The sequence below is a fragment of the Littorina saxatilis genome, linkage group LG7 (genome assembly GCF_037325665.1).
Source record: "Littorina saxatilis isolate snail1 linkage group LG7, US_GU_Lsax_2.0, whole genome shotgun sequence".
NCBI lineage: Eukaryota > Metazoa > Mollusca > Gastropoda > Littorinimorpha > Littorinidae > Littorina > Littorina saxatilis.
The window spans coordinates 12,002,912-12,019,122 of record NC_090251.1 but is presented as its reverse complement, the minus strand read 5'-3'; the positions used below and the strand labels follow the sequence as shown (position 1 = coordinate 12,019,122).

At 39.3% G+C, this 16,211-nt stretch overlaps 1 protein-coding gene across 2 annotated transcripts; it reads right to left on the bottom strand.

The window, feature by feature from the left end:
* Positions 1-5,994: 5,994 nt before the first annotated feature.
* Positions 5,995-16,137, bottom strand: LOC138970712 (protein phosphatase inhibitor 2-like). Of its 2 annotated transcripts, XM_070343199.1 has the most exons (5): positions 16,011-16,137; positions 14,232-14,285; positions 11,228-11,431; positions 10,488-10,585; positions 5,995-7,315 (listed from the first exon to the last, which is right to left on the bottom strand). In XM_070343199.1, the coding sequence occupies exons 1-5, from the start codon at positions 16,079-16,081 to the stop codon at positions 7,074-7,076; spliced, it is 669 nt and encodes a 222-aa protein (XP_070199300.1). In that variant the 5' UTR covers positions 16,082-16,137; the 3' UTR covers positions 5,995-7,073. The 2 variants fall into 2 exon arrangements, with proteins under 2 accessions (XP_070199300.1, XP_070199301.1); XM_070343200.1 differs by lacking the exon at positions 14,232-14,285 and having other exon boundaries at positions 16,011-16,100.
* Positions 16,138-16,211: the final 74 nt, after the last annotated feature.

Below are 16,211 nucleotides of genomic sequence, written 5' to 3'. Positions count from 1 at the left end.
ATCAGCACTTAACACCCCCCCCCCCCCTCCAATAGTTCAGAATTGTGCAAATAAATTATTCAACAGGAATAACAATAATACTATACTTACTGAAATTCAGTGTAATGCTGGGCATGAGCTAAAAGACTATTCACACAAATGCACCAAAAAAAGAACTGAACAAAAACATGTGGAAAAGTTGAACATCTTATGCCCCTTTTCTAACATATTATGATCTGTGTCTTTAATAATAATAATAACACACACAAGAAATGGAGAAAAAAAAAAAAGGAAAAAAAAGCTGTATACATTTTCCGAGTGCATTATCAAAATACAATGACCTACACATTGAAGTAATTTTTTATGTGTTCTAAAATCAATTTTCTTGTGATTCATCAATGGTACATAAATGCTGAGTTTAGTGCAGATTATACTCGTGCATACTTGTAATTTGTTAACAACCAATAATAGCAAAAGGGATTCTTATAATTTCTTATCAAAACAAGCTTCCGTATATATATTTATACAATATACCAAAAAATCCTTCATTTTAAAACTGAAAAGTATAAGCTTAAATTGTATGCACCCCAAGCAAAATCTTTCACTACAGTTGGACAAACAAATCAGCCATAAGTGCATTTCGCGTTTTCTCATTTCCGTCACAGCTGGTTTTTAAGGTTTTGAAAAGAAGATGCCATTATATTACACACATATAAATAATTAACTGACATGGACAGATGCCAACACAGCACAGTTTCCAAAAATGTTACACTGGTATCACTGAAAGACACAGAAACAATAACTTTCCTTCTCTGTTGCTTAGGCCTAAAAAAAAATAGGTGTGGTTACGGTAACCCGACCTACCCTATTTTTAGGGGCCAACCCTATAACTTTTTATTACATTTGTAAAAAAAAACCAAAAAACAACCGAGTGCAGAAAACGCAATGAAAGCGAAAGCGCTCGAGTCGCACACTTACTTCCCTGTCAAGTAGGTTTAATTTGTACACATTAGAAAAAAAAGTGATTGCCTACCTACCTGCCCTATTTTTTTGGGCTATGTTACCGTAACCACACCTTTTTTTTTTTTTGGCCTTACGAGAAAAGCACTAACTGTTACACTAACTTGACAAATTCTCCTGCATGCACAACAGTTACAGATGGTTACCAAAGCACAATCAAAAAGGTATCGGTAAAGTGTGCACGAACGTTGTTTTGTGCAACATAAGTTTGCCCAGACACCGGAAAACAGTGTCTGAAAATCACAAACAACTTCAGTGCAGAACAGCCCGCACGGTTTGCAAGATAACACAGAAAAACAAAAACTTCAGCATCGAAACATCATTCAGCCATTCAAAAAAGCAACAACATTAAACAAAGAAGGAACAGATTCCAAAATGCATAAACACCTGCCAACAATTGATTATGATCGAACAAAAGAATGAAGTAACAGTCTTGATTGAGAACAAATAAACACAGAAACAAATCAGAAAACAAACAAAAATTAGGTAAGAGTCTTGATTGAGAACAAATAAACACAGAAACAAATCAGAAAAACCAACAAGAATTAGGTAACAGTCTTGATCGAGAACAAATAAACATAGAAACAAATCAGAAAAACCAACAAGAATTAGGTAACAGTCTTGATTGAGAACAAATAAACACAGAAACAAATCAGAAAACAAACAAAAATTAGGTAAGAGTCTTGATTGAGAACAAATAAACACAGAAACAAATCAGAAAAACCAACAAGAATTAGGTAACAGTCTTGATCGAGAACAAATAAACATAGAAACAAATCAGAAAAACCAACAAGAATTAGGTAACAGTCTTGATTGAGAACAAATAAACACAGAAACAAATCAGAAAACAAACAAGCAAAAGCAAATAGAACATCAGAAAATGAGGAGGTCCACAAACCTGCTATAATAAAACACAACCGCAACAGTTATTTGTGGCTTGTTCTGTTTTAGTATTTGCGGCCGCCTTTTCCCTTACAACCTGAAAAGCAAAGCAGGAAGAAAAGAAGAAAATGTGCCGACCTTGCGCTTAACAGAAAGTTAACAAAAGTGCAAGTTTAAAATAAGCACGGCTGCAGGAGACACAAAAAAACCAACAATAACAGCAGCAACAGCAAAAAGACATTTTTGTCTAGTTTTACCAAAGAGAATGAATTACAGGGATTGAAGCAATTTCAGGGTGCACTTAATAGTTTCAAGCACAAGGATTAAAAAAAACAAAAACACTTTTACCCCACAGTGGGAATTAAAGAACAGCCACCACAACACCCAAACCACCTTATGGCAATAGCTCTTCATACCACTAAAACATCCTACACAAATTCTCATGACTGATTAGGCCAACAACAAAAAATAGTCTGTTTACGGTAACCCGACGGACCCTATTTTTTTCGCGCGACCCTAGACTTTTTTTTTAATTTTTTTTTTAGAGCAGAATTCTCCCGACCTACCGACCCTATTTTTTGGGCCTATGTTACCGTAAACAGACCTTTTTTTTTTTTTGGCCTTACACAAACAACACTGTAAACATACAGGTGTTTTTTTCTTGAAAACTATTCCTTGCAACACACTGCATCAGCCAAAAAATAGACAAATAAATATTGAAAACAAGAAGAGGGCAAACATAATGTAATATGCAATGAAGTGACTAGCAAGAACACAGACTTGATAGGATACAACCTACATCGTAACGTTCCCTGATGTTAAATTGCAGTACATGTACCAGTAGTGTTCATATGTTAACTGGAAATGTCCTGTAATTTAACTGTTTTAATCTGACAAATACCGAAAAAGGAATCATCAGCCCGTCTGCCATGCACGTGTTTATGGCGCATCTGACACTTTGACCATTTCAGGGTCAAGTTATTGCTATGGTTTTTTAGACCCTTATACTTTGAGTCATTACCATGACCAGTTGACTACTTCTGTGTGAGTTTTAGTTCTTCTTCTTCAATAACAATAACACTATAAACATTGTTCTCATCTTCCAATATGAAAAACTTTTTTCTTTTTCCAGAATTTGTTTTTCAACACTTCCAAGACAAATACAACTGACCTACAAAGCAAGCTACCAACCAACCAATTGATAAAACAGAGTGTAAAACTGAGGACAAAAAAGAAAATATCCTTTCTAAAAAAAATTAAAATAATAATACAGTAATCACAACTCTAGGCAAGAAGTACAATGGAAGACAACATGAAACCTGACAGCAAAGCACTTGATTTCCACTCTGGATCAACATCCAAACACATTCTTACATACAAAAGCGTAGCACGGAAAGAACATCGTAGATCTACATTAAGATCTGAACAGCATCACAGCAAAATATTTATATGAATATTCACAGCACAAAGGGGATTTGTTAAAGCTGAGATAAGCAGGGGTCCATGATATGTTCTACTTTTCAAAGTCAAGGGGGCACAATTAAAAAAACAAAAACAAATGTGTTTATCAAGACAAATGATATACAAGTCTTATTCACATGATTGTTTCAGAAAGGGGAAAAAGCAAGCATATTATCATATATCTTTTGTCAAATGATTACAACAATTTGAATAATTTGTATCTCAACAGCCAATATACAGATCATCTTCGACAGTTGTGCAGGCCTCTATATATGTGTGATAGAGTTTTAGATAACACTATCTCCTCCACTTCCATTCCCTCACAGCTGGTGATCCATACAGCGGTTGAAATACAGCATTTACAACTTAACCATTTTCTTTCAAGGGCTTGTCATATAGACGTCACAGTACTGAGTAGTGAATAATCTCCTTGCAAGCAATCCTAGTGAAGCTTCCCCCTCTGTGTACACAAAATGTGCAATGCACAGACATGGGGAAAAGAGAAAGATGTGAATCCAACGCACACCAGTACACAACCTTCCCTTCTACCGAACAATACCCGCTCACATGATTCTGCTAGAAACACTGGCCAAGCATATCACATTTACTTATTTATCGTCCTTTCTTTCTTTCTTTATTTGGTGTTTAACGTTGTTTTCAACCACGAAGGTTATATCGCGACGGGGAAAGGGGGGAGATGGGATAGAGCCACTTGTCAATTGTTTCTTGTTCACAAAAGCACTAACCAAAAAATTGCTCCAGGGGCTTGCAACGTAGTACAATATATTACCTTACTGGGAGAATGCAAGTTTCCAGTACAAAGGACTTAACATTTCTTACATACTGCTTGACTAAAATCTTTACAAACATTGACTATATTCTATACAAGAAACACTTAACAAGGGTAAAAGGAGAAACAGAATCCGTTAGTCGCCTCTTACAACATGCTGGGGAGCATCGGGTAAATTCTTCCCCCTAACCCGCGGGGGGGGGGGTATTTATTGTCCTTTTTACTCCCTCTTACTGCATAATTTATTGTGTAAACACTCACAGCTCAGTACTTTCAGTTCCATAGGAAAAAAGCAGTTTTCTACCTCACAGCATAAAAATATCTAAAATAATAACATACCGCCTTTAATTTCAAATAAGATTAAATGCAATAGCATTTTCTTTACTCCAAAAACAGAAAGCATATCAACATAGGACAGTTTCAAACGTCAAGTGACAGAATGATACTTAGGTTTTCCTCAATTGTCTGCTGTGGTATCAGACTGGTTTTGTGGTGATTTGACTTAAAAGTGATATCTCAAAACATTACCCTACAGAAACAACTCACACTGGTAAGTGGTACAGTGGAACCCCCTTTTAAGACCCCCCCCCCCCCCTTTTAAGACCTTGTTTTCTCAGGTTTTCTGTTCATAACTTCTGTACATTTACCCCGCTTTTCAGACCCCCTCCTTTTTAAGACCTGATTTTCTGGAGGTCTTAAAAGGGGGGTTCCACTGTATAACCAAAACCAAGGTAACACATTATCACAAGACACAACAAACCCTTCTTCTCATCTACAAGTTTTTCATCAGAAAAAAAATCACAGAACATGGAACCTGCTTTTTGTGTGTAGCAGAATTCCCTATCGCCACAAACAGACTTAAAATTAAAATCAACCGCTTTTATGGTCAATTAGAAACAATCAACATCTTTACATAGACAGGGTCACCAGTACAGATACGAATGTAAACAAGACATGAACAACATCATCACTGGCTTGATTTATAATTTTCCCTTCACAACTCTCCTAAAGACAGAAATATTCTGGCTTCTCCTGGATCCATTATCCCAAACAAACAGGAAAATTTGACAGACAACAGCAAATTCCGGATACAAAATTCTCAATACCTGAGCTATTTTCAGCCGACAACTTCATCTCTATTGCAGAATCAACAACGTTATTAGACACAGACATTTTTGTATAAGACGGACAATATCAAAAATAACTTACAAAGCGTTATGAGATGAGCCCAAAAGTAGGAAATTAATTTGTAAACAATTTAAAACGGAGAAAAAGCTCGAAAGTTTTCTTTTTTATGAATCTAAACAACATGAACCAAAAAACAAGACTGCTGTCACTATAAGATCGGGAAAGTCTTGAGTGACTTTTGGCTGAAACTTGTAAGTGGTTAACACTAACAGAAAACAGTGAACATTCGCTAGCTTTCTACAAGATAACCGGGGTTCGAAATGAAATTGAGACCAAAAAAGCACCAAGATAACCAGCGATCATTGCAGAACTGCTCTTACAGACAAAAGCGTAGAGTACAAAAAATGTAGAAATTACAATGCTGGTTTTCAAGCCAGAGATCAAAGAGACTCAAGACAAAGAACACCGGGTTGTTGTGGTCAGCCTGTAGCCTTACAGACAACCGATCTCAAAGGGTACTGCAACATGCTCCTCTTTTTCTGGTGTGTTTGGCCGACTTCTAGTTCTACAACAACATTAATAGCTAACTAATCCATCTGATATTGATAACTTTATATTTCACAGAAGTACATTTTATCCCAAAATGTATGCTTCCTTTGATATTTCTTTATTTTTCTTTATTTGGTGTTTAACGTCGTTTTCAACCGTTCAAGGTTATATCACGACGGGGAAAAGGGGGGGGGGGGGGTCCGGGTGGGATGGGATAGAGCCACTTGTTAATTGTTTCTTGTTCACAAAAAAATCAAAAAATTGCTCCAGGGGCTTGCAACGTAGTACAATATATGACCTTACTGGGAGAATGCAAGTTTCCAGTACAAAGGACTTAACATTTCTTACATACTGCTTGACTAAAATCTTTACAAACATTGACTATATTCTATACAAGAAACACTTAACAAGGGTAAAAGGAGAAACAGAATCCGTTAGTCGCCTCTTACGACATGCTGGGGAGCATCAGGTACATTCTTCCCCCTAACCCGCGGGGGGTCCTTTGATATTGACAACAGGAATTCGAACAGGTGAGCTTTTACAGCATGGTTACTAGAATATTTCAATCTGAGAAGTGACCATCTGATTCTGAGGAGGTACCTTTCATGACATGATTCTGAGGTGTTACCGGAACAGTGACCAGTGGCAGCTTAAGTAGCAAAAGTAGTTCCCACAGGCACCTAAACTAGTGAGAGACATTAACTGATGATGCGTTAACAGACAGTAGTTTTATCACATGTCTAACTTAACAGGGTCCCCCCAAAAAGTCAAAACGGCATGTGCAAACGGTGGGAATAAAGAGAACACCTCTTGAAGCAAACCAGCCTGGATGACTGGGCACTGCTTTTAACCCTATGACGGCAAACTCAATCTCAGCGTGATTTTCAAAGCTCCCCCTATGGTACACAGACTTCAACCCAAAACATACCTCACTCACTGCATAGACTGTAGGATCGTAAAAACAAAAAAAGCCAAGAAAAGATGCGTTAGTATAGTATCCAGTTGATCATTACAAACCCAAAAGTGATCACAACATCACAATTCAGCAAATCTATGCATAAGCTGTGGTCAGACAAACTTGAAAACGTCGGGTGGGCGATTGATTGGCAGATGACTCGGGGGACACACTTAGTGGCCGGGTTCCAAGCTGGTACACTCCGACGCCTCTACCAAGGGTTTGACAACAAGGTCCTGATCATCAAGACCGACAAGGGAGGGAAGGGGAGGGAAACTAGATACTCAGACTCACGACGTACACACACCCTCACACTGCTGTACCACTCGCCATGGTAATATCTTTGTCTACATCCACCGGCTGCGGACTGGTGCCCGATCTCTTTGCGCTGGTTGCGCTGGTGTCATCTGACGTCACGGCCGTGGACGCGAGGGATGTAGCATCTGAGTCGTCATCGTCGTCTTCCTCCGACATGAGCTTCTTGGCCAGCTGAACCGCGGCAAACTCATTGTAGTGGATTTTGCGCTTCAACTCGAAATGTTTCCTCTTTGCTGAAAAAGGTCAAGATGAGAATCTGAGCTAATCTTTTATAAATTGCAAACTCAAGCAGAAATCCAAAACATGTACTGCTAAATTTCCAGAATTAACAAAAAACTACAAAAGATAAAAAACAACAACAATGTCATTCGACTATAGCACAGTTCAACATTCCATAACTAATCTTTCTTGTACACTTCCATACACTCATACTGTCCTGATAACTGTGGCTTTTATAATTATAAAACAGACAAGCAAACAAATATACATTTTTTTTTGTCACACTCTTTGTCCACACAATGTTACAATAAAAAGTATATATCTTTTGGTAAATCTAACTAAGAAAAAGAAACACACTGAGGGAACATTCCTATATGTACACAAATTGAAAATATGTCATTAAACTCAATGAAGCCACAAAAATGTGAAACAGGTTGAAAATATATGTGTGACCATAGACCAAATAGCCTGGACCGCCAACTCGTCACGTGACCCTTCGAGGTTACGACTCTCGACTTTCACAGGGGCGCTTAGCGTCCGGTTTGAAAGACAGTGAAAAGAAAGCACGCTCCAGTTATTTGTGACAATGGGAGGTGACAATGAACTGGATTTTCCAAAACTCCAAACTAAACTTTACAAAACTCATCGAAAAACATGTTCCATATGCACTTTAGCTGAGTTTATTTTAGCATTTTCAAAACTTACCTCGGCAACTTCGTCCATGTTTACAATCAATACCGGATATGACATCCCCCTGATTTCTGAAAGGCTAGTAAGCGTAGCTTCCTAAATGCGTGAGGCCGCTACCTCGTAATAGAGAGACAGAGCGGAGAGAGAGCTAGTTGGCGGTCCAGGATAAATGGTCTATGGTGTGAGTAAGTGACACTCAACTGCAATACAGTGGAACCCCCCTTTAAAGACCACAACAAATCTGAGAAAATCAGATCTTCAAAAGGAGGGAGTCTTTAAATGGGGGTGAATGTACAGAGGTTATGAACAGAAAGTCTGGGAACACAGGGTCTTAAGGTCATGCTCGGCACTAAAATTAAACTTGGGGAATACATGGAATAACCAAGTTTTCTGGGTAGTTATTGAAGTGATTAATAAAAATGAATGACAAAATTGTGAATATTAATGGACACAGATTGCCGTTGCTATGGAAACAGCCGCCATATTGGATTTCTAGGAAACGGTTTTACACCGACAGCATACATAAGAAATGCATGCTTAATATTTGGCACAAAGATACACAAGACTTTTATCTACAATCATATAGAACGATATTTTGACAAAAGACTACAGTTGCATTTGTATTAATTTTTGAAATAAGGATTCATGAATTTTTAACCGCATAGTCATGAATCCTTATATCAAAAATTAATATAAATTCAACCGTAGTCTTTTGTCAAAATATCGTTCTATATGATTGTAGATAAAGGTCTTGTGTATCTTTGTGCCAAATATTAAGCATTTCTGATGTATGATGTTACTGTGAAACCGTTTCCTAAAAATCCAATATGGCGCTGTTTATGCAAGTTTCCATAGCGACGGCAATCTATGTCCTTTAGTTTTCGCAAATTTTTCATTTCTTTATATAAGTCACTTCAATAACTACCCAGAAAACTAAGTTACTCCATGTATTTTGCAAGTTTCATTTTGGTCATTTTAGTGCCGCACATTGCCTAACAAGAGAGGAAGTCTTAAAATTAAATTGGGGGGTCTTAAATGGTAGGTTCCACTGTATGAAAGCACCCATGGCTAACATGTGTAATGATTGGTTATTTCCTGCCACAAATATCAATTCAACAGCTCTAAACATATTTCAAGGATACTTTTTCTACTGTAACACACACAAGCTATGTGCATCTTGTACGTGATTGCGTTTTCATTTATTCGTAGATTTTCCCCCCTTTATTTGACTAATGCATGCAACGATGTCTGCTGTGGTAATGGAGAGTAATTGATTTTTTTTTTAAATTTCCATGACTTTGTATTTGTTTATCTGTGGATTATTTGTTAGGACGATATTTGTAAGGCGCTTAGAACTATGTAACAATGTGCGCTATATAAATACCCTTATCATTTAATTATTATCCATAATCTGACAGCCAATTAATGGGCGGTTCTGGTGAGGTTATGCCCCCTCTTTTTTTCGGCTGGTAACTGGCGCCACCTCGCGGCAAGATCACACGAGAAAGGAAAACAAGAAGGGCAAAGCCCATACGACTCACATGCTTTACACATTTTTCCTACCAAAATACATGTGACCTTGACCCAAGGTCAAGGTCATCCAAGGTCATGCAACACAAAGCTGTTAATTCAAGACATAGGAAGTACAATGGTGCTTATTGGCTCTTTCTACCATGAGATATGGTCACTTTTAGTGGTTCACTACCTTATTTTGGTCACATTTCATAAGGGTCAAAGTGACCTTGACCTTGATCATATGTGACCAAATGTGTCTCATGATGAAAGCATAACATGTCCCCCACATAATTTTTAAGTTTGAAACAGTTATCTTCCATAGTTCAGGGTCAAGGTCACTTCAAAATATGTATACAATCCAACTTTGAAGAGCTCCTGTGACCTTGACCTTGAAGCAAGGTAAACCAAACTGGTATCAAAAGATGGGGCTTACTTTGCCCTATATATCATATATAGGTGAGGTATTCAATCTCAAAAACTTCAGAGAAAATGTGAAAAATGTGAAAAATAGCTGTTTTTTAGGCAACATTTATGGCCCCTGCGACCTTGACCTTGAAGCAAGGTCAAGATGCTATGTATGTTTTTTGGGGCCTTGTCATCATACACCATCTTGCCAAATTTGGTACTGATAGACTGAATAGTGTCCAAGAAATATCCAACGTTAAAGTTTTCCGGACGGACGGACGGACGTCCGGACGGACGGACGGACGTCCGGACGGACGGACGGACGACTCGGGTGAGTACATAGACTCACTTTTGCTTCGCATGTGAGTCAAAAAAACTTGCATTGGTCCCAAATAGCATATCGGTTTGGCAACAGCTCGTGTGTAAGTCGTGCATTTTATACGGTAAACAGACAATGGTCGGTTCTGGTGAGGTTATGCCCCTTCTTTCTTTCGGCTGTTAACTGGCGCCACCTCGCGGCAAGATCACAAGAGTTATCACCCCAGAAGCGCTCATTGTACAGAGCTGCAAACGTACCTCTTTCTTCTGGTGTTTCATTGAGGTCTTCTTCACTGTCCGACCCCTCGGCCACTATGGTTGCTGATTTGTGTGTAGCATCATCGGCAGCCTTTAACCTGCAACCATGTAAAGAGAGAAATATATCAGAATCAACAATAAAAGTTAACTACCCCTGAATATGAAATAACCTTCCTTTTTCATTATTTCACATGATCGACAACACTGTAGGCTCACACAACCACCCTGAACCATGGCTCCAACTAAAGAAGAAAGAAAAAAGCCCTGAAATTCTTCAGGTCCTGGAAGTTGTTAAATTTACACTCAAAATGAAGCAATCTGAAGAAAAAATGCGCACATTTACGGGTTTCTTATTTTTACATGTCTTGGAAACGTGTGAATTCACTGACAAACGGAAAGCCCTGTTTAACTTAATTACACCAAACATTTCATCAATTACCTGCCACCCACCCACCACACCAGGCCATCATGTCTTCAAAGTGAAAAACTGAGGTTTCAAAGGTTTTGTTATTCCGCTACTGTCAGTTTATAATACTGTACTTAAAAACAGATATAAACGACTGAAAACCTCAAAACAAGGTCAGTCAAATTTGCCGATAATAAAGCACAAATCAAAATGGTCCAATAAACTGTGTAGACAAAACCCCCCAAAAAGACGGACAGCAATGTGTAAATTTACAAACTCTGCTAATCCACACCAAAATGGTGAACGCAGAAAGTTTAAAAGAACTCATGCTCACCTGGTTGCTAACGTCGACGGGTCAAAAACCTGCTGGAGATTGGGCGCGCTTCCCCTCCTCTCCATTCCCTCATCGTCGTCTTCTGCATCGGAGCATTTGCTGTACGGGGTGGGGGGCTCGTCAATCTTCATGTGACCGTAGTCCTTGTCAGGAGGATGGTGTGTGGCCAGAATGTTCATCTCATCCCATTCTACCTCACGCTTCCTGCAACGTCCACAGGCAAAATCAGTCAGTTGTGAATAGCAACAATAACAACAAAAACATCCATTCTACCCAAAATCAGTCAGTCGTGAATAGCAACAACAACAAAAAAAGTCTATTCTACCTCACGCTTCCTGCAACGTCCACAGGCAAAATCAATCAGTTGTCAGGCATGGGAATTGAAAATTGTAAAAAAAGGCTGAAAATTTATAACTGAAGACGCGAAGCGTCATGTCGACGGCGCGAAGCGCCTAGCCTTACTAGGGGGGTCCGGGGGCATGCCCCCCCGGAAATTTTTTTCTCCAAAGAACCCAGATGGTGCAATCTGGTGTCATCTGAGCTCCAAGTTTGCCATTAAATTCTGTACCAATTTTTGCTTTTTTGAAGAAAAAAATATATACATGTATTATATGATTTAAATTTGTTAAAAAATTGATCTGAGACAAACAGGAACATGTAACTTGTAACACAATCTGTGCAATCTGGTTTACTTTCTTCTTCTTCTTCTTCGTTCGTGGGCTGAAACTCCCACGTATTTACGTGTATGACCGTTTTTACCCCGCCATTTAGGCAGCCATACGCCGCTTTCGGAGGAAGCATGCTGGGTATTTTCGTGTTTCTATAACCCACCGAACTCTGACATGGATTACAGGATCTTTTCCGTGCGCACTTGGTCTTGTGCTTGCGTGTACACACGAAGGGGGATAAGCCACTAGCAGGTCTGCACATAAGTTGACCTGGGAGATCGGAAAAATCTCCACACTTAACCCACCAGGCGGCCGCGGCCGGGATTCGAACCCTCGACCTTCCGATTAAGAGGCCGACGTCTTACCACCACGCCACAGCGCCCGTCTGGTTTACTTTCAAACATACAAGTTCAAGTAACTGAGGCGGGCGGTAGCAGTGCGTGAACAAAGTACGGAAAGTTTTCGCGGGCTTTTGCGCAAAGGCCAAAGTAACCGGTGCTTTTTTTTGTGTGCCTCCCCCCTTTATTTTTTCGGCGGACACTTTTGCATTTTCGGCGGAACAAAAAAACAAATTCGGCGGAAATCCGTCGTTTGGCGGACAATTCCCATGCCTGGTTGTGAATACTAACAACAACAACAAAAAAACATCATATTCTATCCAACGCTTCCTGCTACGTCCACAGGCAAAATCAGTCAGTCGTGCATAGCAACAACAAAAACGTCTATTCTACCTCTCACTTCCTCCAACGTTCACAGGCAAAATCAATCAGTCGTGAATAGCAACAACAACAACAAAAACATCCATTCTACCCAACGCTTCCTGCTACGTCCACAGCCAAAATCAGTCAGACGTGCATAGCAACAACAATAAAAACGTCTATTCTACCTCTCGCTTCCAGCAACTTCCACAAGTAAAATCAATCAGTCGTGAATAGCAACAACAACAACAAAAAGTCTATTCTACCTCTCGCTTCCAGCAACGTCCACAAGTAAAATCAGTCAGTCGTGAATAGCAACAAAAACAAAAAAGTTTGTCATCATTTTCACGAGTTTTCATTCACAAATACCTGGGAAATAAATCTCATGTTCCCCATGCAATAACTCGAGGTGGTGAATGGGTTTGAGCTTTTAGGTGAAACGTGGATTGTCAAAGTAAAAGCCAATCAGGCCGATTGTTTGATGTGTGGAACCATCGTGGCTTTGGATTTGTGTTTCCGAGGACAACGATTGTAAGCATTCACTCTCAAAGACCCAATCAATGTTGATAATTACCGCGGCGACTCATGGTCAATTTGCAACTTATCTCTGTAATCGCAAAATCCACAATGAAAAGTCATAAACACTTAAAAGAAAAGAAATATGCTCAACACTTACTGAACTCACAGGTATGATCGCAGCTCTGTACATTTTCATGTACAAATGTTAAGTCCTTTGTACTAGAAACTTGCATTCTCCCAGTAAGGTAATACATTGTACTACGTTGCAAGCCCCTGGAGCAAATTTTTTATTAGTGCTTTTGTGAACAAGAAACAATTGACAAGTGGCTCTATCCCATCTCCCCCCTTTCTCCGTCGCGATATAACCTTCGTGGTTGAAAACGACGTTAAACACCAAATAAAGAAAAGAAGAACATTTTCAGACTGGAAGAAAAGCGTCAACAAGCTACGTTTGACGTCACATACAAGTTTGACGTGTTATCTCGTGCTACTGTGACGATGCTTTGTGGCCCGGAGTTGGATTCTAAAAATTCGTCTCCCTGTGGGTTATTGTGCATTTTGTTGCACAACCAAAATGATGACAAAAACGATGTTTGGTGGCTTGTTGTCAGACCAGCATTTTGTTGTTGGTCCTCGGGGAGCATATCGCCTTTTGTCTCATATTTATCAACCGCGGCCTTCGGCCTTGGTCGATAAAGATGAAACAAAAGACAATATGGTCCCCTTGGACCAACAAAAAAGCTGGTCTGTCAACAAGCCACCAAACATCTTAATACTATTCTACCTCACGCTTCCTGCAACGTCCACAGGTAAAATCAGTCAGTCATGTATAGCTACAACAACAATAACACAAATTTCTACCTCGTTTTCGGCTAAACATCAAACACAGCAACAATTAAATAAATTCTGAATAATGATAGGGCATAAAAAATTTGATTAAGTTAACCTGACCTGACCTAGTATTTTCCCATTGACCCTAATTGTTTTACAAGAAAAAACACACTCAGAGGCACACACACACACACATAACGTGGGCAGATGTTACTGGCTGCACATTTGTTAGTTCATGTCTACATGAGCGCTTACATTTGTTTATGTTAAAGTTACCTGCCTACCTACCCTATTTCTTCAGGACTGGCTTCCCAATCTGTGCGTCCCTGCTTCTCACACGGACTAGAAGTAGAAAAACAAACATGCTAGAAATTCATGTGTGGGGTCATGCGACGTACTAAACCCGAAAAGAGCGGGTCCCAGGATGCACTTATCAATATCAGTGTTACTGTTTTCAAAAACTGTTGTGCCACATCTGTATTGACCCAAATTTACAAAGTTAACCTTACTGATATGACAATAATGTTTTTGTCATAGGCTCAGAGTCAGAGAACTTTGAAAATACAGCATTACATTTAAAATCAAATGAGCGCTCATAACAGCATGTGTAGGTAAGGAATGTATATATATGCCTTCCGAAAGCAAGAATATGACTTTATGAGCCTCCTGGTCTTACTCTTAGAACCATTGATTCTAAGGGGCCCTATACAAGATGTGATCCTGAAGATGGAGCGTCCATGGGAAGCCCTGCATCACAATGGGTTTTTTGTCCAAGTGATACATACTTTTAATACAATGATCATAGGAACGCAGAGCAGTTGTTTATATTTATAAGAGAACAAAGAAACGAAAACTGAAGCTGCACGGCCTTTGCTGTAACGTACATTACATTCTCGGAGTGTACTTAAAAGACCAGACACTGAACCGCATCAACACTCAGAGTGTCATTCGACGCCATTTTGCGAAGGAACGCTTCACTTTCGATTCAATTTTTGGTATCAATGTGCGCTTGGAACAAACACAGACACACACAAACACACCTGAAACTGATGCTTCACGGCAGTTTATTGTCAGAGTTTGGAACACACTTGGAGTGTGTATCGACCTAGAATTTAGAAACGGTTGTATACTATGTTAATGTATATCATTTGCCAACCCTGGACACTCCAAAAAAGAGATAGCGGAAGTCCATATGTCAGACTGATTTTTCATTGGCTACTTCCTAACGACTTGTTACGGGGCAGTATATTGGCTACAGATTTGTAACAGAGCTTTTCATTGTCGGAGTGTATACAGACTCATCGATCCTGTATACACTCGGAGTGCGTATAGTTTTTGCCAAATTTTAATACAATTAGTAATTAAGAACGGTAGGATTGAACCAGTGTAGCGAGTCAGTAAATTGAGTAACTCACACCATGGCCAATACTTTAATGCAAGTTTCAACTTCACAAGTCAATGAAACTGTGACATGAAATAAAAACAGAGTGGGGTGGGATTACGACTGCAGCGTAAAGATCTGTACTTTTCAGCTGTGACTGTGTTACATTTACAACTCTACCAGTATGTGTGTCAGTGGCACTGTGTGTGTCAGTGGCAGTGTCACCGGGTGTGTGTACGTAAAGCTTGTGTGGTAATGATACATATGCCGAAGTTTCAGAGTGAGTGTGTGCATACATGTATACATAATGTGAGTACACGTATGGGGCTGAAAAAGAGAAAGGTCCCCCATTCGGGCCATTGATTTATTACGCCGTTTTCCTAAAAAGACAAGACTGAGACAAAAACGCAACACCCGAAACTGTTTCAACTGTACTTCAAATCTGCATTGAAGGCACTTTTATCCCGAAATTGACAGATTATACATCGTGTATGTGTTGATATGTGACCGAGTATTGTGTCTAGATTTGGAAAGTGCCACACATTTGTTTTGGTGACCCAGCCCTGCAGTGGAGATAAACAAACTGTAGCAGTTCTACTGTTCGGTCAACGTTTAAATCTAACGCGCTTGTTTCAAATCGTCCAAAGACAATCACCCATAATAAGAAGTTTCATTTGACAACTTACCCAGTCTTGTCAAGACTAGCAGCGTGTTTTAAAATGCCTTTCACTGGTCTCTTCTCCGGTTCAGTAGCCATTTTGTTATTCTACAAGTGACTGAAAGCACCACTGTGATTGGCTGTACTTTCTGCGGTCTTACGTTTCTTTTCCTCACATTAAAACAGAAGGTTTGAACGTTAAAAATAAAGAAAACTAAATCAGCAAGAA

Excerpts from the sequence above, each read along its gene's own strand:
- LOC138970712 (XM_070343199.1), bottom strand. The coding sequence starts at position 16,081 with ATGGCTACTGAACCGGAGAAGAGACCAGTGAAAGGCATTTTAAAACAC. Across the intron at positions 14,286-16,010 it reads GCTAGTCTTGACAAGACTGG|TCCGTGTGAGAAGCAGGGAC; the intron begins GTAAGTTGTCAA and ends TTCTACTTCTAG. Across the intron at positions 11,432-14,231 it reads GCCAGTCCTGAAGAAATAGG|GAAGCGTGAGGTAGAATGGG; the intron begins GTAGGTAGGCAG and ends TGGACGTTGCAG.